The sequence below is a fragment of the Vicugna pacos genome, chromosome 11, assembly GCF_048564905.1.
Source record: "Vicugna pacos chromosome 11, VicPac4, whole genome shotgun sequence".
Taxonomy (NCBI): Eukaryota; Metazoa; Chordata; class Mammalia; order Artiodactyla; family Camelidae; genus Vicugna; species Vicugna pacos.
Window position 1 is genome coordinate 89,318,801 of NC_132997.1, and position 23,726 is coordinate 89,342,526.

At 50.2% G+C, this 23,726-nt stretch overlaps 1 protein-coding gene across 1 annotated transcript in view; it reads right to left on the reverse strand.

Annotated features, from left to right (window-relative positions):
* Window positions 1–23,726, reverse strand: part of HSPA12A (heat shock protein family A (Hsp70) member 12A) — a 67,759-nt gene that overhangs the window by 32,708 nt on the left and 11,325 nt on the right. The window contains exon 2 of the mRNA XM_031682544.2: window positions 1,163–1,248. Coding sequence (XP_031538404.2) covers window positions 1,163–1,248 — 86 coding nt within the window. The remainder of the gene's footprint in view (window positions 1–1,162; window positions 1,249–23,726) is intronic.

Below are 23,726 nucleotides of genomic sequence, written 5' to 3' on the forward strand. Positions count from 1 at the left end.
CCAGACACTGCTCAGCTGTGCCCTGTGCACCTGCCAGGTGACCCCTCCATCTGCCCAGGCATGTCGTGCATATGAGTATAGCTCAGGACGCGAGGGACCCTGCCCAGCCCTGCCATAACCAGCCACAGACCCTGGTGAGTCCTGTCCCCTTGGGGCCCAGAGCCTTTCCTCATCTGTCAAGTGAGTAGGCCCGGCCATTGCAGATTTCCAAATCTTTTTTTTTTTTAAGCAGTGTAGACTTTTTTCTTTTTTAACATCCACAGAACTTCAAATTATAAACTAATAAATTTTGGATATGAAGTGAACTGGTTGGAGCAGGGGATGCGAGCCCCACCCATCTGGCCTCTCCTCACACGGCCCCCATCCCCACACACTCCAAGATGACCCTGAAGCTCTTACAGGGAACTCTCAGGGTACAGAGTTTGAAAACCACAGGACCTGGCCATAGGTGACCAAGCCTCTCAGTTTTCCCAAGCCTGAGGGAGTTCCAGGATGTAGGACTTTCCACGTAAAACCAGGACAGTTCTGGGAAAGCCAGGATGAGCCGGTGCCCCTACCTAGTGAAGGCTCCAGAGTTCTTCTCAGCAGGGTCTTCTTTGTGGATCTGAGCAGCTCATGCAAAGCCACCCTTTCCCCAGGGTACTTCTCTCTGGTTAGCTACCTGTAAATCCCTTGAATGGCTGCCCCACAATACCCTTTGCAGTGCAGGGCAGGATGGGAGCAAATGCCCAGGTTCCAGCACCCCCTCACTGCCCAGGTCTCCTCTCCCGGGCAAGCCGGTGCTGAAGCAACTACAGCCACAGCTTTTGGACACAGATGTCAACTGTAGCAGAAAAGCCATGGTGTTTCACTGACTCGCCCACCAGCCAGTTGTGGCTGCTTCCTTCCGAGAGGATGCCTCGCAGTCTCTGAACCCTGAATCTTTAAAGAGCTGCTCCCACCCTGCCTGCTCATATTATCCACATCCAATGGCTCCAAAGCACCAGCCACACCATGGGAAGCCTTTTCTGACCCAGAGTGGGGACGGGGCTTGGCACCCGGACTATTCAGTCTCCACCCCTGAAAGTGAAGGGCTGCTTCGTGGCCGGTCACGTGAAAGCAGACTCAGAGAGCAAAGGTGATCAGCACACAGACCCCACACGAACACACACACACTTCTTACCACAATGTGGGAAGGGGACAGAGGCGTTATTCCTGTGTCCCCCAGACTCCGGGCTGGAGACGAATATGCAGACGTGGGGGCCGCTTCTGAAAGGAAAGACAAGTGCACTCCTTAGAAGCGGTGCGGGCTCAGCCAGAGAGCAGCAATGGGGGCTGCGAGGCTTGGCTCCTCCGGGGGCTGTTGCCACTGGAAAGCAAGGTAGTGGGGGGCCAGGCTGAACTCCAGCCATAAAGGTAGGGTGTCTGCTCTATGCCCCACCCCTGCTCCATATTTGGTATTTAAAACTTGACTAAAGGAGACGTTCCTTTTCTCCCAGTGACCACCAGGCCTCTCACTATGTGCCATCCAACTCCCACTTAGCAGAGATGCTGCCCAGTTCCCCAGATCCATTATAACTCCTCGCTCATGCCTCCGTAGAGTCAGTTCTTAACCCAAGCACCAGTATGGACCAGAGGAACCTTTAGCCTTCTGAGATGATGTGCAAATTTGTGCATGCATTTTCTTGGGAGAGCATCCACAGCCCGCAGCTTCCAGAGGGGTGGGGGACCCTACCCCCGAGATGCACAATCCTCATTGTAGGAATACAGAACATAAGTGAAACTTTCAGGAAGAATTCCCTTGCTTAGTGGCTGCATCACCTCCCTCCTCTGGCATGAGGCCCACCAGAACGCGGGGAGCTCATCTCTCTTCAGTGATGCTGAAGGTTTTTGACATTCAGTAAGAAAAACCACAGCAGAAAGACAGTTAGGTTAGCATTCCTGGACCCCACAGAAGGGGCCCCACAACAGACATGAGGTCAAGCCAGAGAAGAGCCAATAGCAAGAATATCATCTTGTCGATTCCCCTACTGCTCCTGCAATTACTCAGGCACAGACATTTGTTCTGAGACCTTCTCCCCCAGGAGAAGTTGTCCTGTCCCCATCAGTGCTGGAAGCTCCACCTGCTCTCCTTGTCCAGTGCCCAGGACTGGCAGGGCCTGCAGAGCAGCAGGGCAAGGACTGTGGGCTCCCTCTGCAGAGATGATGGCCAGACCCTGGGCACCAACAAATCCCAGGTACCATCCAGGGTGTTCTGCAAATACTGCTCCATTCAGCACCCAGGCTAATACCTGGTGGGAAGAACAATGGGTAATTTGCTAAAACAATACCTGTGGTCAAGGAAACCCAGAGGGTATGAAGTATCTAAGAAAGACCTGTCTGCTTCAAGGAAGCACTAGTCCATCTGCCTCTGCTGCCCAGTCACTTTGGTTAATCCCACACGCTCACTGATTTCTTTTTCCTGCTTGGTGAGAACTCAAGAAGCATCCTTACAGTGGGTGCCAAATGGGTGGAGGGAATAAAATGAATCATGAAAGAGTGAATGTGAAGCTTCAAATCTGCATAGCCCCCTCCACTCTCTGCAGACGTATGTTCCCTGCCCTCCCAATGAGACTCAATTCTAACCTGTAGGAGAAAAGTGCAGAAACAGTAAGTACAGAGGCCAAAAGTCAATTTGGTGAACAAAGGACTTTTATATAGACATTTCTCCAAAGAAAATATACTAATGGTCAATAAGCACGTGAAAGATGCTACACTCATTAGTCATTAGGGAAATCAAAACCACAATGAGATACTGCTTTACACCCACTAGGATGGCTATAATTAAAAAAAAAAAAAAGGAAGTAACAAATGCTGGATGTGGAGATATTGGAACCCCTGTATATATCTCATGCAAATGCATACAGCCTCTGTGGAAAACAATTTGGTAGTTCCTCAAAAAGTCAAAGATAGAATTACCATAGACTTAATTCCACCCCTAGGAATTCCACTCTGAAGTATCTACCCAAAAGAACTGAAAACAGGGATACAAACAGATACTGGTATATATATGTTCACTGCAACATTATTCACAAAAATCAAAAAGTGTAAACAATCCAAGTATCCATCAACAGATAAATGGATAAACAAAATGTGGTATATCCATTCAATGGAATATTACTCAGCTGTAAAAAGAGATGAAATTCTTATACATGATATACTATTGATGAATCTAGAAAACATTATGCTAAGTGAAATAAGCTGGAGCACAAATAATGTAAAAGCACAAATATTGTATAATATTTAGAATAGGCACTGAAATATTTAGAATAGGCAAACTCATAGAGACATAAAGTAGATTAGAGGTAGCCAGGGGCTGGGGGTAGGGAGGAATGGGGAAAACAGAATTTCTATTTTGGGTGATGAAAAAGTTTTGGAAATAGTAGTGATGGTTGCACAACACTGTGACTGTAATCAATGCCACTGATATGCACACTTAAAAATGGTTAAAATAGCAAATTTTATGTTACATATACTTTACCATAATAAAAAAATTTTATTAAAAATACCAACTTGCTCATCTGAGAGGGGAAGTAATTTCCAATCCCTATTAGTATCATGGCTCAGTGCTCTTGAAAAGAAAATGGAGACGTGTGCCTGATCCCTGGACCAGCCTGCTAAACTTCAACTTCTTTGCTAATCTCCCAGCGCAAATGGCACCCACTTCCATAAAAGCAGGGGGTTGTTCGGCATCTCCACTAGGAGGCCAGCCCGATGGCCCTTTCCACTTGTTGGTGAGAAGTCTGCCCTGCCCACCGCCCCTTGGGCACCTGCAGAGAGATGCCATCCTGCACGGGGAGCCACCCTCTCTCCACCTGCTACCTGGAAGGCCTGCGGCCATGTGTCCACATTCGCACAGAAGGTCTTGGAAGAAACCAAATGTCTAATTGCCCAGAAAATCTGGTGTTGGCAATTAGCAAACAAGCTATTATCTGCAGACAAACCATCCACCCCGCTGTCTGCTTGGTTCTAATTATCCCATCACTCAGCCCTTCTGAGAGCATGTCCCACTGACTTGCAAAATGGCATGTGTTGGGCCACACACTGAACACATGCCTTGGGCCCCCAGAGGACTCCAGGATATGTGAGGACAGGAACCAAGGTTTTTTGTTTTTTTTTTCTTCCTGTACTTCCCTCCCACCCTGCCTCCAGTTCAGTACAAAATAAATCATTTGACTTGCTGATCACTCAGCCAAGCCTGGAGGCAATTGAACTTCATGGACTTTCTCCAACAGAAATTAAAATGCAGCTACACTGTGCGATGATTTTGAACTGATTTGCATAGAAGGTATGGAGAAGTAACATTTTTATAGACCCACGCATACCATGCCTGCCCACACCTGTAGCTCTATATGTCCTAAATCAAAGATAATTCACCAGTGAATGTGCATCAATCCACCACAGGAATAGACAAAACCTACAGTGACAATTTTGTTCTCAAGCTAATCCATCTTTACTTAACTACTTAGGATGTCAAAGAGGTGCTCAAAAATTCTTGGGGAAAAGAATATGGGAAAGTCTACTTTAGCCCCTGAGGGGTGTGGGAAGTTTCTGGTGTGCTAACAGTCCCAACCAATCTTGAGAGCCTTCATTCAATAGGTAAGCAATTAAGAATAAACACAGCGGGGTCAATGGAATATTATCTGTTGATCTGTGGATAACTGACAGATCTAAGCTAAGAGACAGTAGAAGAGTGTTGATACCTAGAATGTCTAAATGTACAAGGTATATGCTGTGTGTCCTGGCTACCAATTAAACACAAGCCGTTATCTGCAGTAAGAAATACCGACTGTCATTAAGTGTCACCCTGTTTGTACTTCTCTGTAAAGCCAATATTATAACATCTGCCCCGTGGCTACTCCCGCCTACGTGATATTCCAGTTCAGGACACACAGAGTGATTTGGGCACATCAGAATCAGAAGAGAAAGGCAAAACTGAAAGTCAGACAAGAATAGAGGTTCTCTTCTTGCAGGCTTGGAAGAGAGAAAGGAAGCTGGTGAAAAGAAAATTGACACCCATCTGCGGAAGTAGGGAGAGGGCACTGGTAAAAAGAGATGAAAGAAAAATGCCTTGCCGGAAGTGTAGTCAAGGGCAGAGAGAGTTTTAAGAAATAATTACTCCACTGTTTCAACTAGATTAAACAGCTACTAAAAGCATCTTCCATTTCAAGCACTAAGTTACCCTGAAAGGCAGTAACAGAGGGATTTGATGATCTCAATTGGTTCGATCCCCAGTACCTCAAATAAACTTAATTACTTCCCCACCCCTCCAAAATTTTTTTAAATAATAATTTTCGCAGGAAAGAGGGATATACAAATAAATGAAAATACTTATGCAGCCAAGTAGAGGATATAAATAAGTGAAAATATAACTCAGCCAACAAGTCTTCTGCCACAGGATTTTTCTTAGGACCCCAAACCAGGTAGCTGAGGAGGAACTGGCTGAACTTGTGAGGTTAACACTCATCACTTGCCTTAATGGTGTGAGAATTAAAGTACAGGCTTCACTGGGCTTCCAGCTAAAAAATGCAAGGCATGTTAAGATCCAGACACATTTTCATTTGTTCCTGGCTCTAATGGCTTTAATCAAAACAGACGTTCCTAAAATAAAAAAATAGCCTTGATAAGAGAACCTCAAAGACAGCCATAATTCATGAACTTGCTTGTTGCTCTTCTCTGCTGGAGACATTAGTCAGCAAATGACCGTGAGCAGAATCGTGGACTTTCTGAGAGACATAAAATCGATTCTGTTCCATTAATGTAACATTTTTAAAGATGAAGACAGAACCATTGGGCTGACTTTATTTCACAAGGCTCCAGGCTCCTGCGAAATGACAGGTAGTCTCAAGCAATGGTGACTCCTCAGCTTTCCAAATAGGCCTCCTTGCTAGCCTTCAGATTTATGTCCTATCAAATAAATGCTAAATTTCAAAAGGACTTTTAAGGTCTAGTCCTTATGAGTATAAAAATGCAATATACATTTTTATATGTATGTTCATTTCTTTTTTCCTGCTGGCTGTGAGATAACAGGTGTTTGCTGAGAATTGCCTAAAATCAGGCTATTTGAAAAAGGCTCTCCTTTTCTCCCCTTATATGCCCTCCCTGCAGTGCCATCTTTGAAAATTGATCAGCTCAAGGTCATGGGTAGGCTACTGGCTAATATCTTTTAAAAAGAAAAATAAAAAAAATTTATTACCCTATGGCAGGCTGCATGGCTCTGAATTCATGCATTATTACCGTGGCCGAACTTCCATTTCAGTAAATAATTTATGGGTTTTTTTTAAACACCGTGGTTGATGTCCAGAGTAAATGGGAATTTTATTGGCATGAACCGGGAGACCCTCCTGGCTACAAAGAACCCTGAGTGTAAAATAGCAGCTCTCCAAATGCTAAATAATAATTATGGAACCGATCACTTACAGTGGCAGAAACCACAGCGTTAGGCTCAGGCCATGAGCCGGGGGCTGCGTCAGGCCCATCCTAACACTGGGCGGCATCTTCCAGTTACCCTCCCCACTAAATGGCTTAGGAGATGGATGCCCCGGTGAGAGAGAATGAGGGCAGCGGGGTTTCCGCAGAGACAGTGAGATCTCCAAGTTCCTACGACCTCAGACCATGAGTGGGCGCAGTTCACAATGTCTCTCTTAACCACAGTGCACACACACGTACGTCCAAGCAGCTGCTGGGGGAGGTGAGGAAATGTTTTCTAGACCAAAAGGGCTTCCTACTAATTTTCATGCATTACATCCAGCAACCTCACAGCCCCTGCCTAATAGGACACAGCATTTGGAAGGACTCCACCAGATCACCCCACACACAGCATTAAGATACTTTTGACCCCCTGGCATTTCTTCCACAGACTCTGGGCTTATCTGGGCAGGGCCATGCCTTACTTCATCTCTGATTTCTCAGCTCCTGACTTGTCACAGGCAGTTAATAAGTGTTGGGTGGATGAACGGTTGGACGGATGGATCGATCAACGAACAGATGGTTGGAAGGATGGATAGGTGGACGTTTCTATGTGTGCCCATAAGCAGACTCAGTACCTAGCCATAGACATAGAAGGCCGCTGAGGTCTTTCTCTAATGAAGCATTGACCACTCCCCAGTCAGGGTATTAGTAATACCCATGCTGAGTTTCCTTCAACAATGTGAGACTAGCTCTCCAATTACCCCCAGACCTGCCTGTCTTCTCAGATGTCCCCTTTGGTCAGTGCAATCACCGTATCTCCCAGACCAGAGATTTCCTAGACTCCTCCCTCCCTTCTCATTGCACTTCCTGTCATTTCTACTTCTTAGCGTCTCTCACAATCACCCTTCCTCTGCAACCTCACCAGCATCACCTTGGACCAGATCCTGCTGACCCTTATCAGGGCTCCCATGTAGCCTCTCTTGGTCTCCCGCTCTGGGTCTTCCCATCCAAGTCATGCTCCCCTGCAGTCAGAGCCATCTGGTCAAAACTGAGGTTTGCTCACGTTACTCGACCATGGCAGGGCCTTCCATTCCCATCCTCTACAGCATAAAGTTTAGCACACTGCTAGCACGCAGGCTTTTAAAAGTCCTCCCACCGCCCTCTGCAACCTCATCTCCCTCTGTTACCCCCATCCCTGGCCATGCCTAAACATTTTACAGACCCTGGACATCTGCGCTTGATCCAGCCTCCAGACCTTTGCACATACTGTTCCCCTGCCTGGAGTACACCCCACTTCTGCCCCATCCTCCCAGGAACTCCACTTCTGAGAATCAGAAGGGACAAGAGCCTTCTCTGCTCTCTCAGTGAAGAGGAGAGTAGAACTTGTTCATCAACACCTGGGGATTGACTGACAAAACCCAGGCCTGCGGAAACAGCCAGGTTTCATCAAGAATTAATTATGAGGAAAATATACAGGAAAGAAGGAGGGGAAACTGTAGAGCAGAAGTTCTCAAACTTTGATGTGCCTCAGAATCACCTGGAGCGCTTGTTAAAACAGATGTGCTGATCCCACCCTGAAAGTTGCAACTCCAGTATGTCTGGGAATGCTGGGAATTTGCAGTTCTAATGAGTTAACCAAGCCACGGTTCAGCCTGAGGCTCCTCTGGCTTAAAAGACACATAAAAGACAGAGCAACTCCATTCACATCCATCTGCCCAGCATCAGGAGGGCAAGATGATATTTTTCTTATTCTGTGTATCCATCAGGGCACCTGGCTCCATACATGGTGGGTGCTCCAGACATCTGTGAAGTAAATGAACAAACTAGTAAGAATATGTGTTCATTTGGACCTATATGTGAACTTTGAAGGTCTAGGAAGTTTTCAGACCTGGGTCACCGGTGGTGAGGGTACACATCCAGCTGGCTGCTCTGGAGCGGAGGCTGTTGGGATAGGTCTGGACAGCCCTGGAAGGAGTCAATTTCCACAGGACCCACCCGGCCCCCTTGCAGGCAGCCAAGCAGGCATCTGGCCACTAGCTGAGTGCATCGGATATTGGGCCCTCCTAGACTTCGAAACCACCCCTGCAAACCCAGAGCCTCAGAGGAGGCAGTGGGCTGGCCCTGGCCCACTGCTGGGTCCCTCTGTGTTCTGAGAGTTCAGGAGCCACCTCTGCAGACAGGCTGGGTTTCTCTAAGGACCAGGACACATCCTTTTTGCTGTGTGCAGACTCACTGGGCCCCCAGCTCCATGTGGGAGAGACAAGAAGCCTCAGTGAAGGCCTTGGTGTCTCCTCACCCCTGTGAGGAATGGCGAGCCACAGCGCCAATGCCACATGTCACTCTGGGACCCTCTGTACTAAAAAAACAAACGCTGAAGCCTCCAGAAAGGGAAGGGGTGTCCTGCAGTGACCAGGGTGCGGGCACGACATCCTCCATGCTCAAGCAGGGCAGCCAGCTTGAGCCGCAGAATGGAGGGCCATGTCTCCCCAAACCAGGGCAGCTTCAGAACAGGGGCAAAGCTGAAGCTGGCTCCTTGGCTGCTGTTCTTAGAGGGAAGTAAGGAAAACAGAACGGCTCCTGATGACGATGCAGAACATGGCGTGGCAGGCGGACAAAGTGGAGACCTGGACACTGGCTTGTGAGATGGGAAAAACACATCTCCGGGCATGTCTTCTCCCTCTGTGAAGTGGGAATCCAGATTCTCAGGACCTCTATCACTATGTCTCAATGAACAAAGGAGGTAATGCCTGAGAAACAACCCTCGGAAACAAATAACGGCCTCCACCCACCATTTGCTGAATTCCTTCATGGGATCAGAGATGTATGTGCTTTTTTTGGTTTAGGCTCTTTAGCAAGGTTATTAAACTCAATTATTAACTTGAAATTGTTAGAAATGTACAAACCTGGAAATCTATCAGGAAAGCTTTCATGGTCAGCACCCACTGAATGTGAATTTCATGCCAAGCTAGGAGCTTACGGGTGTAGCTCATGAAATCCTGCTGTGTTAGGGGGCTGTGTGGTCCTGTCATTATGCCCACTCAATGGATGAGAAAAGTAGGGCCTAGAAGGTTATGAAAGAAGCTGCACTGTTAGGATGCTGCCCGGCTGGATTCAGAGCTCTCTGCCACTGAGCCTGCACCCCTGCATTGCACCCAACACCAGGTCCCACACAGGTATCATTTCTCTTGAAAGATGAAACTGAGAGGAGTTAACGTAAATCCCCATTTCACAGATGAGCAAATAGTGTGGGGGAAGCCAGGCGGTCACAGTCACAGGGCACTCCCTGCTGGCTCTCTCTGCCTCCAGGCTCAGAAGGCTGTGTGGCCCACCCTTCCTGGAGTGCCACAGCCCAAAAGGGCTCTCCATTTCAAAAGCCAGAATTCTTCAAGTCCAAATATCAGGGTCGGGAGGACCTATGACAACACAGAGGTTCAGAGTCAGGAAAGCCTGGCGTCAAATCCCAGCATGGCCACTTCCCAAAGGCATGCCCTGGGGTGAGCTACTTAACCTCTCCAAGCCTCAGTTTTCTCACCTGGAAAAGGTGGGGGCCAGGGGGGCAGGGCGGGAGAGGGGCATCCTGACATAGTGGTTCATTTCATAGGACCACTATAAAATGTTACATAAATAAATGAAATAATATCTGTAAAACCTGGTGCATGGCAAGCACTTGATAAATTATAGATATTATTTATTATTACCATCATCTCTATCATCAGATCAATCCAACTGCTGTTGAGAAAGCAGCCATGTGCTTACACCAGGGGACAGGCAGGATCCCGCTTATGCACAAGGGCAGCAAATGCATTTCCTTTACATCATGTTTCTCTGGGCTTGTTAATCAAGGATTAAAAAGTCTCCCTAGACAGAAACTTGGCAAACGGAACCTTCAGGAAAATTCTTAGTGATGGGAAAAACGAGGGCCTTGCCGCCATGGGGGACGGAGACTGTCTGGCCCCCACTTCCCGCTCAGGCCATCTGCTGACCTCAGGGGCGCTTGCAGGATAACCAAGGAGAACTTGGGAGGCCACTCGGCCCCCCTCAGCAGGCAGTTAGACTCAGGCCGCCCTGTCCTCTACAATGAAGCACATTTTCAAACCGAGTGATGGATGAAAAATTCCTGTCCCCCTCCCCGGAAGAGTCCACCTGCCTGGGCACCTGGAAGGCGGGGGTTTAGAGTCCCCAGTTTCTATCGGGAACAGCCTTGGCACAGCTCTGCCCAGAGGCCGCAGCGCAGCTGGTGCTGACTGTGCTGAGACTAAAGACAGAGGCAGTGCCATTTCAGCCCGGCTGGTCTCCCACGGAGTGGAATCCTTCCTCCCAAACACTCACCATCTGTCCCTGGGGAGGGGAGAGGGCGAGGCAGAACAGGAGGTGAGGCTTGAGGGGACAGACGGCTGGTTCACTCCCTTCAGCTGAACCCTCCTGATGACGGAGAGCTGTGCCACCTCCAGGCAGGAAGGGTTGTCCTCAGGCCACTTGCACCCCAAGCCGGAACCCAAGAAAAAAGCTCTGGTGCTCTGCCAGCACCCTGAATGCCAAGGCTGTGTACATACCCCTCTGAGGGGTGTCTTAACATAAGAAATGTCTCAGAACAGCAATGCAGTTTGTGCACTGCACTAAGGCACCCACCTTGGGGGCTGTCCCCCAAGCAGGGCTGCATCCACCCATAAGCAGGGTCACCATTTTCTTACCACAGACGTGCCATTCCAAGCCATGGACTGATGAGCCAAAATGAGCACCTTTTCTCACTTTTTGCATCCGGAGCAGATCTTTTTCTAATTCATCTAAAAGCAACTTGAAAGGTGGCCATGGCACTTAATAATCCAAAAAAGGGAGGAAAGCCTGTAAGGTACTGAGTTCCCCATCACTAGAGGAGTTCAAGCTGAGGCCAGACAACCACTTAGCTGTAGAAGGGCAACAGAGGGACAGAAAAATGGAGGTGTGCCTTGGGAGGAATGGGACTGTATGTATTAAGGCATTCAAGCCGGATTCACTGAGCACATCTACCTGCTGGGTGCTGTAGAAACTGGGCAGCACTGTGTTAGGCACAGGGGTGTTGGACCTGGGGGGGCTGGTTCAAATCCCAGCTCAGTTACTTAGGTTTGGTGGACACTGCCACATCCACCCAAAATCCATTTCTCCCTTCTTAACTAAATCCAATTTTACATGACTTGGGGTAGGGGTGACCCTTCCCCAGACCCAGGGTAGATCCGGAGCAGTCCGAACCAGTCATGACAAACCCCTTCCCCTTCCAATGATGGACATGGAAATGGACTTATGACCCACAGTTCTGGCTGATGGGACATGAAGGGAAGTCTGCTGGAGTCTCCCGGGAGAGAAACATCCTGACTTCAGCAAGCGCATTAGGCCAGCACCTGTGGCCGCCATGTTGCCACCAGCCTGAGATGCAGCCAGCTGGGAAAGAGCCTCCATCCGTCCTTGGGGGATACGTGAGCGGCCAGAGACCTGCCTTGGAGCCTGCCAGACCTCTGGACTTCCCATTCATGGTCATAATTAATTTCCTTTTTCTGGAAACAGGATAAAGTCAGGTTTTCCACGCTTTGCAGCTAAAAACTGATTCAGAGCTGTGCAACCTTGAACAAGTTGTTAAACTTCTCTGTGGCTCAGTTTTCCTTCTGCATTAAATAGAGATCATAATACCTCTTACCTCTCGGGGTTAAGGAGGATTCAATAAGAATAATACAGGGAAAGGTCTTAACAAATGCAGCTTTTATAACTTACATAGTGCCTCATTTTATCCTTACAAACAACCCAATGAGGTAAGAAATAGGTAGTTATTAGCCCCGTTGAACAGCAGAGGAAACCAAGGCACAGAGACATTAAGCATTTCCCCCAAATCACACAGCTAGTGAGTGCCTATCCCCAGTGCCCCAGCTCCTTCCCTCCACCCCATTCCAGCCCTGAGGTTCCAGGACCCTGTGACTGGCCGGAGCCTGTACCATTGGTAACCTGCAGCAAAGGGCAGTGGGAAAATCAGAGCTCTGGAGGGAGCGGAAATGAAGAGTGACTGCTAATGGGTAAGAGTTTCTTTTGGGGGTGATGAAAATGCTTTGTAATTTGATAGAGGTGGTGGTTGCACAACCTTGTGAATATACTAAAAACCACTGAATTGTATGCCTTACAATGGTGGATTTTATGATATGTGTATTATATCTCAATTTAAAAAATCAAAGAACTACAGGAAACCACCTTGCAAGGAAAACTGTCCCCTATGCCGCCTGTCCTCAGGAGCACAGCCCTCCTCCCCGTCACTCCCATCCACCCTGATCACCGCTCCCTCCCTGGGCAGAGGCCAACCTCTCTGCCTTGCAGGGTTCAGCAACTCTTCTGGGACTCAGCTGGGATGACTCCAACCTCCAACCAGGCTGGCACTGGCCTCTCCCCAGACACCCTGCTCTTTAGTCACACAAGAACATGAGCGGGGTCTGCACTGCAGGTCACCAGCTGTGTCTTCACTTTTCCCCTAGATGCTCTGAAGCTGGCTGGCCAATGCTAACGGGCCAGGCGACTCCCAAGGGCCAGGCGTCCTAAGCCAGCTGCAGGCAGAGGGCTTGTTGGTGTCCCCTCCCCACCCCTGCCCCCAGTGGAGAAGTAGTTGCAAGGGATTCTGCAATAAATGCCAGGAAATGGCACCTGACAATCTGCAGCCACACTGGCCCTGGGCAGGAGTCACAGTCCCAGCTTATCAGGAGGGCAAACGACATCAGCACGAAAACATCCTTCTGTTAACTATTTGCAGATGCCCTTTGCCCGAGCCTGGGTCCTGGGCTGGGAGGTGCTCAGGAACCTGCCTGAGGAATTCCTGTCTCCAAAATATAAAGGAAAAGAGAAGAGAAATGCCACAAGAGACTCAAAAGAGATCCTGGGGCTGTCAGGTGTGGCCCATCCACTGCAGCCTAAAGGGGGGCGCTGCTGAGGGGAGGCCGTGAGGGGAGCTGTCCCTGGGCACCCCTCAACCCACCCTGGAGCCAAATGCTCTCCAGCACAGGCAGCCCTGGCACCTGTACGCAGACCATTCCTCCCAGGCTGGACGAAGACTTATGTCAGCTGGAAGGAAAGGAAGTCCTTTCAGAGACTTTTTAAGACTAAGCTTAAAATCCCCAGGTCTTAAATTTTGTATATGAAACCTTCACCGATGGATTGACATTCTTACAAAGATAGAATTAGTAAACTGGGTTAAGATATTGATGAACTTTAGATTTTGCTAAGTTATGTATATGTGGCAAAATTTCAAGAGTAACCACTCTAGAAAGGAGCTGAAATAGAATACCTCACTTTCAGAGCAGTAAAGGGAGATATAAGCAAATAAAGAAAACTGATGAACAATTCCACCAGGACTGAATTTGCTCGAAGTCAGCTGACCTTGGTACACCCAGCCCCATCACCCTGAAATGCACATGAGTCTTTCCAAATCCTCTCCTGAGCTGAGGCAGGGACAGCAGCCTCAGGGCCATATGAACCCCAGGAAACTATATACATACTATGTTTAGGGGCCACGGGATGGCCAAGCAGATGGCCCCAGATGCCAAAATATTCAGCCCTATCATGGGTGCTCATACGCCTCCGGTGCGTGCGTGGTATTCGTGCATGAGTACTCAGGTTTCAGGACACGTGGCCTTCCAGGACCCCTCATTCCAGCCTCTGCAGTGCCCAGAAAGGCAAGAACTGAGGTCCAAGGAATGGGACTTTGGACCCTTGCCACTACCCATGGACAGCCAGCTGCCCACCCTGGGGCTTAGGAAGGATGACTGAGCCTCCATAAGCCCAGGGTAGTATGTCCCTGACTCCCCATCACTGCTGCCCCGGGGGCCTGCCCCACCCAGCACACAGGCCTGCCAACTTCATTAAGTCTAACCAAGTGCAAGATGGCCTCTGACTTCACTGTCTGACTTCATCTTTAACAGCTCCGTCTGGAGCTCAATTAATCAGCAGCCATCTCCTCTTCACAGCAGAATGCTCCAGACACACAGTGACCAGCCTGTCACCCCACAGACTCACCCCTGCCCCTCCCTGAGTCTAGAATGTCTAAGCGCAGGGCAGCGACCTCCAGGAGGGGCCCAGAGGAATGTCTCAGGCTGGGAAAAGTAGCAGCTGGTCACAGGGACATCCCACAGACCCACGTTCCCTCCCTCATCTCCCTGCCCCTCTCTTCCCAGACCTAGTCCGGGAAGGTCCCAAATGGTGTGGGCACAACTCTGAGGACGTTCTGGGTTCATGAACAAGAAGACTTCCAGAAGCTAAACATGGAAGGGGAACCAGGCAGGGGGCTACAGGGCATCACTCCTGAAAGTTCATCGCTGGAGTGGACTAGGGCCCCCTTCCCCTGTGTATCCACCCGTGCTCTCCTCTGTCCCCTCCCCTCTGGGCCACCATCAGTCTTGTCTAGTAGATAAACATCAGATGTGCATTTAATTTATGAGAATCCGGCTACAGGTTTTCAGGCCCACTACAGATCAAGTGATTTCAATTTAAATATTGTAATTAAGAACACTGGAAAATTCTATCTTGCACATGAACTCTTTGTTAGACACTGTGGCAAGTGCCATGAGAGCTGAGGTAGGGGAGGCAGCCCCATGGTGATGGCGCTTGACTGGCATCTTGAAGGGCGAGTGTGCTAAGTGAACAAGATGGGGGGGGGGACAGCAGGCACAAGGAACAGCATGAGCAAAGAGAGTGGTGTGGAGAGCTTCCCAGAGGGCCTTGCACTCTGCCTCCTCACTGCCCCTCGGATCACATCACAACCACCAATCTCATCAGGTTATTCCCAGCCTGACACAGCTGCTGTGGCTCTCCACTGCCCTTCACATCAGATCTAACTCTTTAACCCATCAGACACCTCCATCAGCCTCTCACCGCTGCCTCCCCCATCACTACTGCCCCCATACAACCCCCTGTACCAGCTGGGCTGTGTTCTTTGCCATCTGGGAAGCCATCTGCCGTCCCCCAGGCCCTCTTGTGCACTTGTCTGCAGGGAGAAAAGACCCTGCTGTCCTTCCCGTGAGAGGAGCTGACCCTCGCGGCTGCCCTCCACCCAGGCACAGCCTCGAGTGAGTCTTCCAGAAGTGGGGGATGGGGTCAAGGGCTCAGAGTTAGCTGGGCGAGAGGAGGACACCCGGATCCACCCTCACCAGCTCCGCCACAAACAGGACTCTGTCCTGGGCCTCAGTTTCCACAGCTGCAAACTTGGCTAACAACAGTTCCCCCTTACAGGGCTGCGTGGAGACTGCAAGGGAAAATCCATGAGAAAATTCCAGCAAGAGCTGGGTGCAGAGCTGGGTGCCACCAGTACCTCCACCTGAGGACGGCTGAGCCCCCTGCCCTGGACCAGAGAGGCCTCCCACATCATGTGTGCACCCAGAAACCACTGCAGGCATGCAGTGTGGTGGCCCTCAGTCCCCGGTCCCCGAGGCCGGCCAGGCTGACCGGTGCTTCTGCTTCATAGCCCCACCATTTCTTCTGGAGCTGAACATCCCCACAGTGTGACCTGGCAACTGCACCACCAGGATTCCACCCAAGAGAAATGAGTGTATGTACACATCCACAAAAAGATGTGTTCCAGAATGTTCACAGCAATTTTTTTCACAATCACCAAAAACTGGAAACAGTCCAAACACCCATCCACAGGAGGACAGATGAACAAAGTGTGGTACAACCGCACAATAAAATACTACTCAGCATTAAAAAGGGAACAAAACCCAGTGCACCCAACCACCTGAGCAAACCTCAAGAGCACAGTGTTGAGTAGCAGACCCTGGATGTGAAAGTGCACGTGCTCTGTGGTTTCATTCATGTGAAGTTCAAGAACAGTCACCTCTAATGTGAAAGGTGTCAGAGCAATGGTTACCTCAAGGGGTAGGGGCAGACTGGGATGGGACACAAGGGAACTTTCTGGAAGGATAAAAATGTCCTCTATCTTGCCTGGTGTGGTGGTTACACAGTATATCAGCTTCCCACTGCTGCTGTAATAAATTATCACAAACTCAGTTACTTAAAACCAGACAGTTCTGGAGGTCAGAGGTCTGAGCTGGGTCTCACTGGGGCAAAATCAAGGTGTCCACAGGGCTGTGTTCTTTCTGGAGTCTCCAGGGGAAAATCCATTTCCTTGCCTGTTCTAACTTCTAGAGGACACCTGCACTTCTTGGTTCGTGTCCCCTGCCTCCATCTTCAAAGCCAGCAACTTAGCAGCTCTCAGCCTCTTTCTGACTCTGACCCTCCTGCCTCCCCTCTTCACTTATAAGGACCCGTGGGGTTACACTGAGCCCACCCTGATAATCCAGGACAGTCTCCTCTCTCAAATCAAGTGTAATCACACTTGCAAAGTCCCTTCAGCCATGCAAGGCAACAGAGTGTGAATGTTCCAGGGCACTAGGACGTGGGCATCTTGGAGGGTCGTTACTGGGCCCTCCACATGTGGATATACACATACATGGTGCGTATATGGTATATACATGTGTGAAAATCCATAACCGGCACACTTAACATTTGTGTGCTGTACTGTAGGTAAATTATACCAATGAGAAGAAGAAAGAGCAAACAAGAAGGGCTCCTATCACCTGGGCCTCAGAGGTCACGTACATCCCATAGACGTCACATCCCAGGTATGGCTTCGCAGGCACCATCTCACTTAATCCTCACACCCGCCCTGCACCATTACCCTGCTTTACAGAAACAGGTGTGATGAGACAGAACCCTCCCTCACAGCTGGCAGGAGGCAAAGCCAATTTGAATCCAAGCTCTGCTTGCTCCCCAAGGTCACCAAAGACCCCTGCTGCAGGGACCAGGAAGGCGACACAAAGGAGAGAGGTTTTCCTCATGCCCCACTGTTATTGCCCCCATTGTTATTTTGGGCGCAAGAACATCCCCCTAACTCAGGTCTAGGAAGAACAACAGTGTGAGTGGGACGAGAGAAGGAAGTCGAGACAGGGACCAGAGGAGTGATGGAGACCCCATGTCCTGTCCAGAGGAACAACGGTGCTTTGGCTCCACCCAACAGAGGCGTTGGCAACCCAGATTTTTATGTAATCTCTCATGCATTTTAATTATAGGCAATGAATTCAAATGGATGAGCAAACACTTGTCCACAGGCCTCCAGTCTGCCACCGGGCGCACCCCCACCCACCCACCCACCCACTCCACCAGGCCCGCTAGCAAGGGGGCAGCCTCGCCCCAGCAGAACCGCGCTCCGCTCTCTGCAGGGCCTGGGCACCCGCGGGGAAACTGCCAGACGGACGCAAAGCTGCTTCTGTGAGAAAGGACCTGACAGCTCCTACAGGGAGCCCTCGGAGGCAGCTGTAACGAGGACTCCTGCCCGCTGGGAACGCACACTCCAGACGAGCCCAGAGGCCCGCTCCTGCAATGAGCCGCTTCGCCTGCTCCTGAGAACCCAGCTGCTCCTGCCACTACGGCGCCTCCGAAGAGATGCCCACCTGAGGGCCCCTGACTGCACCCCAGTATCTGGGGACCGGGTCACCTGTGTCCAGGTTCAAGCAGGGCTCTACTGAGCCATCCACGGCTGGGAGCCCAGGCACCTCAGCCAGCACCAGCCCTGAGCGCTAGGAAGAAACAGCTACTAGGTTACTTTTCAAGTATCCTCGTGCCTCCCCAGCCCCGTGCCTGCACAGAGCCCTGCACCCGGGGAACGCCCAGCCCTCCCTGCTCCCCGGATGCTTGGTGTAAGGGGCCTAACGGAGCTTGTGGACTGGCTTTCTTGTGGCTAGGGGCAAGGCATGCAGCGGTAATCACCCAGGACAGAAATTATCCAGGACAAAGATCTTTGAAGAACACAAAAATCCACGCTCAGGAACCATCGAGCCCACCACCGGCTCTCTCTCCGCGGGGCCTTAACCAAGAACCACAACCTTTCGAGCCTCTGTGTCCTTGCCTATAAAAGGAGGATAATACTCTCTCTGCCCGCAGTGCTGGGTTTTAGGAAAGCCCATCTTCTGGCTCCGTCTCGTTACACCTGGCAATCTGGAAGACTGAACACCAAGGGGTTAACAGGGGCCGCCTCTGGGTGTGTGGTCCTAGCTGTTTCCTCCTTTCTTCCTTTTGGTTATATTTTCCAGGAGGACATGTAATGCCATTGTCACGAGAACCAAAGTTATCTTTGTTTTTACCCAGTACCAGCCCAGGACGTGGTGGGGACAGAGGAGATGGCGGGGCGGGGCAGGGTGGGGTGAGCAGGGTGTGAGGCTGGCTTTTACCCAGCACCTCCTGCAGCCTCGCCGGGTGCCCTGCTGCTCAGCCGCGGCGCTGGTCCTGCCGAGGTCCGTGCCTGCTCCTGTTTCCTGCACCAGGACCCCCAGCCTCCCTCAGCTCCCAGTGATCACCCAGTTCCCACATTCTTGGGGCCAACTGTCTTTCTGGCAAGTCTGCTCAGCGACCCTGTCGGGGACGCTTTATTTCTCAGCTCCATCCTACAGAGGAGGAGACAGAAGCTCAGGGAGGTTCCCAGGCCTGCCCAAGGCCTCACAAGGAGTATGCTGCAGAGTTAAGACTCGAACTCAGGACTTGAGCTGGTCCCAGGTTACCACACTGCCTCCCAAAGAGAGTTCAGCTCAGGGGCCCGCCTAGAAGGAGGTCTCAAATGTCCTTGACCTTTCGGCCTCCTCTAGGCCCAGGAGAGGAGCTGTACTTAACGGGTGTTGCTCTGGCTCTAATATCTCACCCCCTAAATGTCCTCAAATGTCCCCTGCCTGAAGCGGGCCATCCTCGGTGCTGAGACAGAAATCTTGCCACCTTGCAGGGGTCAAGGCTTTCTGCTTGGGTCCCAGGCAGGGTCCTGGTTCCATCCCTGGGCTCCAGCCTTTCTAACATGCACTGCCCACAGCTTTAATCACTCACATCCTGGACAGAGTCCTGCTGTTCAATTGCCAAATTTGGGAACAAGCCTGGGGCTAGCAGTGTGCGTGGAATAACCACATGGCCCCCAGCGGGCTCTGGGCCCTGTGGGTTCAGGTGGGGGTCGGGGGAGGCAGAAGAGGGTCACCTTGAGTTGTAAGCATATTCACAGATGGAAACCTATGTACAAATTCTCTCTGAGGGTGAAGGGCAAAACCAGGTGTGAGCGTGGGGAGAAGCGCCCCAAGGGAGGAGCTTTGCTGGCAGACGGAGGTAGAGGGGCTGCTGTCTTGGGACAGGAAACCCTTGACTCCTCCCACAGGATGAGCAGGGCCATCCTCCACCACGGTTACTGTATTTTTTGGCTTCTGGGTTTGTGTTTTGCAGCTTATCTCAACCTCAGTGCTATTAATTCACTAGAAAGTGGCCCCACCCTCCCCCACCCCCTACCCACACTAAGATTTTTGAGGGGCAATGTTAACAGGACCCCAGCTGTGTTCTTCAGCAGGTTTTATTCTACCTTAAGACCTTACTCTACAGGAATACATGCCCATTTCATAATATACATATTAAAACTCTATATACACTACGTATTATATACTGTAACTCAGGGAGGAAGTCTGTTTTTTCCATATGAATATTCATTCCACACACGAGGTTTAGATACAAAAAATAAGAAGGACAAAGTGAATCCTGACATTCTGACTGTGCCTGGATAAATCCCACCCTGTGGGCTCATCTTTCTTCCTGAGGACCCCAGGCTCTGTCCCCCAGCATGAAGCACTCTGGGGTCTCACTAGAGAATGTCCAGGGAAGGCCCAAGGAGTGTAGTGCTGGGGCAGAATGCATGTCCACAACCTGTCAAGTCTTTGCGGGTTCATATTTGAATGAACCATGTGAACCCCAAGGGAAGACCCACCAGGAGCTTCTACAGTCTGTCTCTCTCCTTCCCTCTCCTCCATCTCTGTTTCTCCCTTCTCATCTCCCTGCACCCCTGCAGGTCTGGCAGGACCCGGTAAGCCCAGCAGTATCAGGTCTTTGCTGGGTCTTTGGCACCAACGCTCACCGTCCCCCTTCTGACTACACCATCCCCTTCTTCCCAAGTCCCCTACAGGCCCCAACCTGGGTGCTGCCACCTGATGTCCTTGTCCTCAGCCTCCCCATCATCCCAGGATCCCAACTCAGACAAGCAGAGTCTTCACTTGCCTTGAGGGGCAGCATGACCCTATCCTGCCACTAGGCCACTGTGTCCTTTTAAGGTGACTGCCACTTTCTAGGATTCCACTTCTTTATCATGAAAAGAAAACAAAGAGTTTGGCTCATAAACACTGAAAGCCCCACCTGTAACCTCCAGCCTTAACCATTTCTCACTCTGATCATCAGAGTCACACTAACTAAGTGCTAATGGCTGATAAAGACCCAAATCTGCACAGCAACTTCTCCCCCAGATCTCCATTAATTCTGGTCCCATGATGCCTCATTTACCAAGCAATAAAATACTCCTTCATGGGCCTAATAAAATGTTGTCACGTTTTTATTTTATTAAAGTTTATTAAATTAAATTTATTAAATTTTATTAAAATTTTAAAATTAAACCTATCATCTGCTATTATATTCAATCCATAAAAGAAAGGAAAATAGGACGGCATTAGTTATCTATTGCTATTAAGGAAAAAAAATGTTTTTAACTCCAAAATTTAGTGGCCTAAAATAACAACCACTTGTGTGCACAGAATTCTGTAATTTGGGGTTTTCTCACCTGGGGTCAACTCATGCAGTGAAAGTCATCTGAAGGCTCGACTAGGGCTGGATGGTCCAAGACAGCCTCCCTCACTGTGTCTAATGCTCCCCTGGGCTGCTGGGTAGGGAGCCTCAGTTCCCCTCTATGTGGACTCTCCGACTGGAGATCCCAGAAGTCCTACACAGAGGTGTAACAGGTGAGTGAGTCCCAACACACAGGTGCTCATCAAACCTCTGCTGGCTTCATGTTTGCTGACATCCTATTGGCCAAAACAAGTCACATGGCCAAGCCCTCAGTCAAGGTGGGAGGAGACCACACAGGGTGTGGGTACCTGGAGACATTTAATGTAACAACCTACCACAAGGGCATAATATCAGAAATTCTCTTTCTTGGATGGAATAAATTTAGCTTCTTGAAAACCTGCTACACAGTCATCTGTGTAACTTCCTCACAGACCCATTAGGCTTCATTCATCAGAGCCATTTCCAGCCCAGAGGCTGGCATTTGGAAAACACAGCTTTTATCAATTATCACATTCTTTCCAACTAGCCAGAGGTGGCCTCAGAATTCTTCTCAACACAGCATTCCAGATTCCTCCCAACTGGTCAGAGAGGGCACACAAAATTTAAGTCACTTTTCATCACTTACCTAAAGGCTTTATCTTCAGAATATCAATTATCTTTTGAAAGAGGACATTGGAGAAGAAATGCTTAACCCAAAGTAAGATGGCAGCAACTCCAGGCACTGTGGCAAGTGGCAGATGTGGGGGGTGGTGCCTTCCCCCTTTCTCAAACCACAACCACTAGGACCCACTTTAATGTTCTCATGTGCTGGGCAACACATCTCTGCACAGCCCTGGCTCTCTGAGCACTTCACACAAATGCCTACTCTCATTTCAAGTAGGTATCACACAGCCTCAGCCTGGCAGTGCTGCCCAGCCCTGGGCCCGACCTCTGCACCCTATGGGCTCCCCCCTCCCTTCTCAGAGCCAATGAGGAACCAGGAGGGAAGGGCTCTCAAGGCCCCACCCCAGCCCCTGGCAGGTGAGAGCCCCAAGGTGCAGGCTTGGGTCATATCAAAGAGAGAACCTTGGGGGTCCCTTCATTAATGGGCAAGGTCTCGACCTTGGGATCTTCACCAACTGAGGTGGGCCCTCCAAACCAGAAGGATCCTGCATGCAAGAGTTCTGGATGACAAAATCCTCCCATCTGAAAATATCCTATGTTAATGTGGTTGTGGCTACAATGACTACACATTTGTCAAAACTCACCACACTTATACCTAAAAGCGTAAGTTTCCCCTTTTGTAAAGTACACCTCAATAAATGTGACTAAAAAAATCTCCCCAGTAGGGAACCACATCACACCTGCTTAGCCAGTCTCACCCCCTTAAACAAGCTTTCGGAGCACCTAGTATGTGCCGTGGATGGTTTAAACAGTAAAGATGTCGAACACTGAATGTGCATATGTGAAGGGGAAACCCTCAAGTACTTAACCTTACCTAATTCTCAAGACCATCCTATAAGGTGTTGCTACCCACACTTCAGAGAAAGGATCACAGGAGCTCAGAAGGGCTGAGCAACCTGATCAGGTCAAGGTCACACAACCAGTGGGTGTGGAACTAGGAAACAGATGAGGACTTTCTAACTTTGGTAAGCCTGCTTCCCTCCACCAAGTTCCCATCCAACACGAGCTCCAAGGCAGGGTGTGTTGGGTGTTTTTATGCTTAATTGAGGCCCACAGAGGCTAAATGACTTGCCTGAGATCACACAGCTAGTGAGAGGTGACACCAGGCTTTGAACCAAGCTTGATTCCCAAGCCCCTTCTGCCTTCCTGCTCACGGAGGAGGCCTGGGGTCCCTCACACCCCGTTCCACCTGCTAGGCCCTCCCCTCAGGGACTTCCTGGCTCCAGGTGACTGTGATTGCCCATCCTCCACTCACCTGTCCTAAGAGGTGTCCCAACCAAGACAATCAGGGGCCCACGCCAAGGAATGGACAGATCTTCAGACACCTGGCCAAGGCTGGTTACGGCCTTTCAAGGGCACTTGTGAAACCCTGGACATCTGGCCATGAAGGGACTGGGCCCAGCTGGCTTCCCCAGGCAGGGACAAAACCACTCCCACCCCCCAGTTCCCCAGACTGTCCGGCAGGAGAAGTCAGTGGAGCTGTGCAGGGAGGAAAGGGCACGCCCCAGCCTTGCTCCAACAGTCTGCTCCGGTGTCCTCAGAGGGGGCCTTTGTGGACTTAGCCAGTGACACAGCATCAACAGGCCCTCCCACAGCCGCCGACCAGGCCTCCCTGGAGGGGCCTCCCATCAGTCCTTGTGCTTAAGACAGAACAGGCGCCGAAGCAAATGCATCAGATGATGCACTTGCATCATCAGACAAATGATGTGTCTCTTCTGCTGTTGGCCCAGGGAAACCACAGCTTGAGCTGATACCCGTGGTCCCTCCAAGTGGAACCAGCTGGCCAGGGCCACGCGGTCTGACCATGGCCCAGGATGCCCCAGGAGAACACCCCGTGGGTTTGTACTTTATTCTCATGGGAGGGACCCAGTAGTCAACTACTCCACACAGCGTGACTCACTTACAGGGAGAAAGTAATTTTCTCCAAGAAAGAGCACAGGAATAAAATTTCCAACAGGAAATTTATTCTCTGCCTGTACGTACAGCCCTCACCTAGGGACCATCTCCTG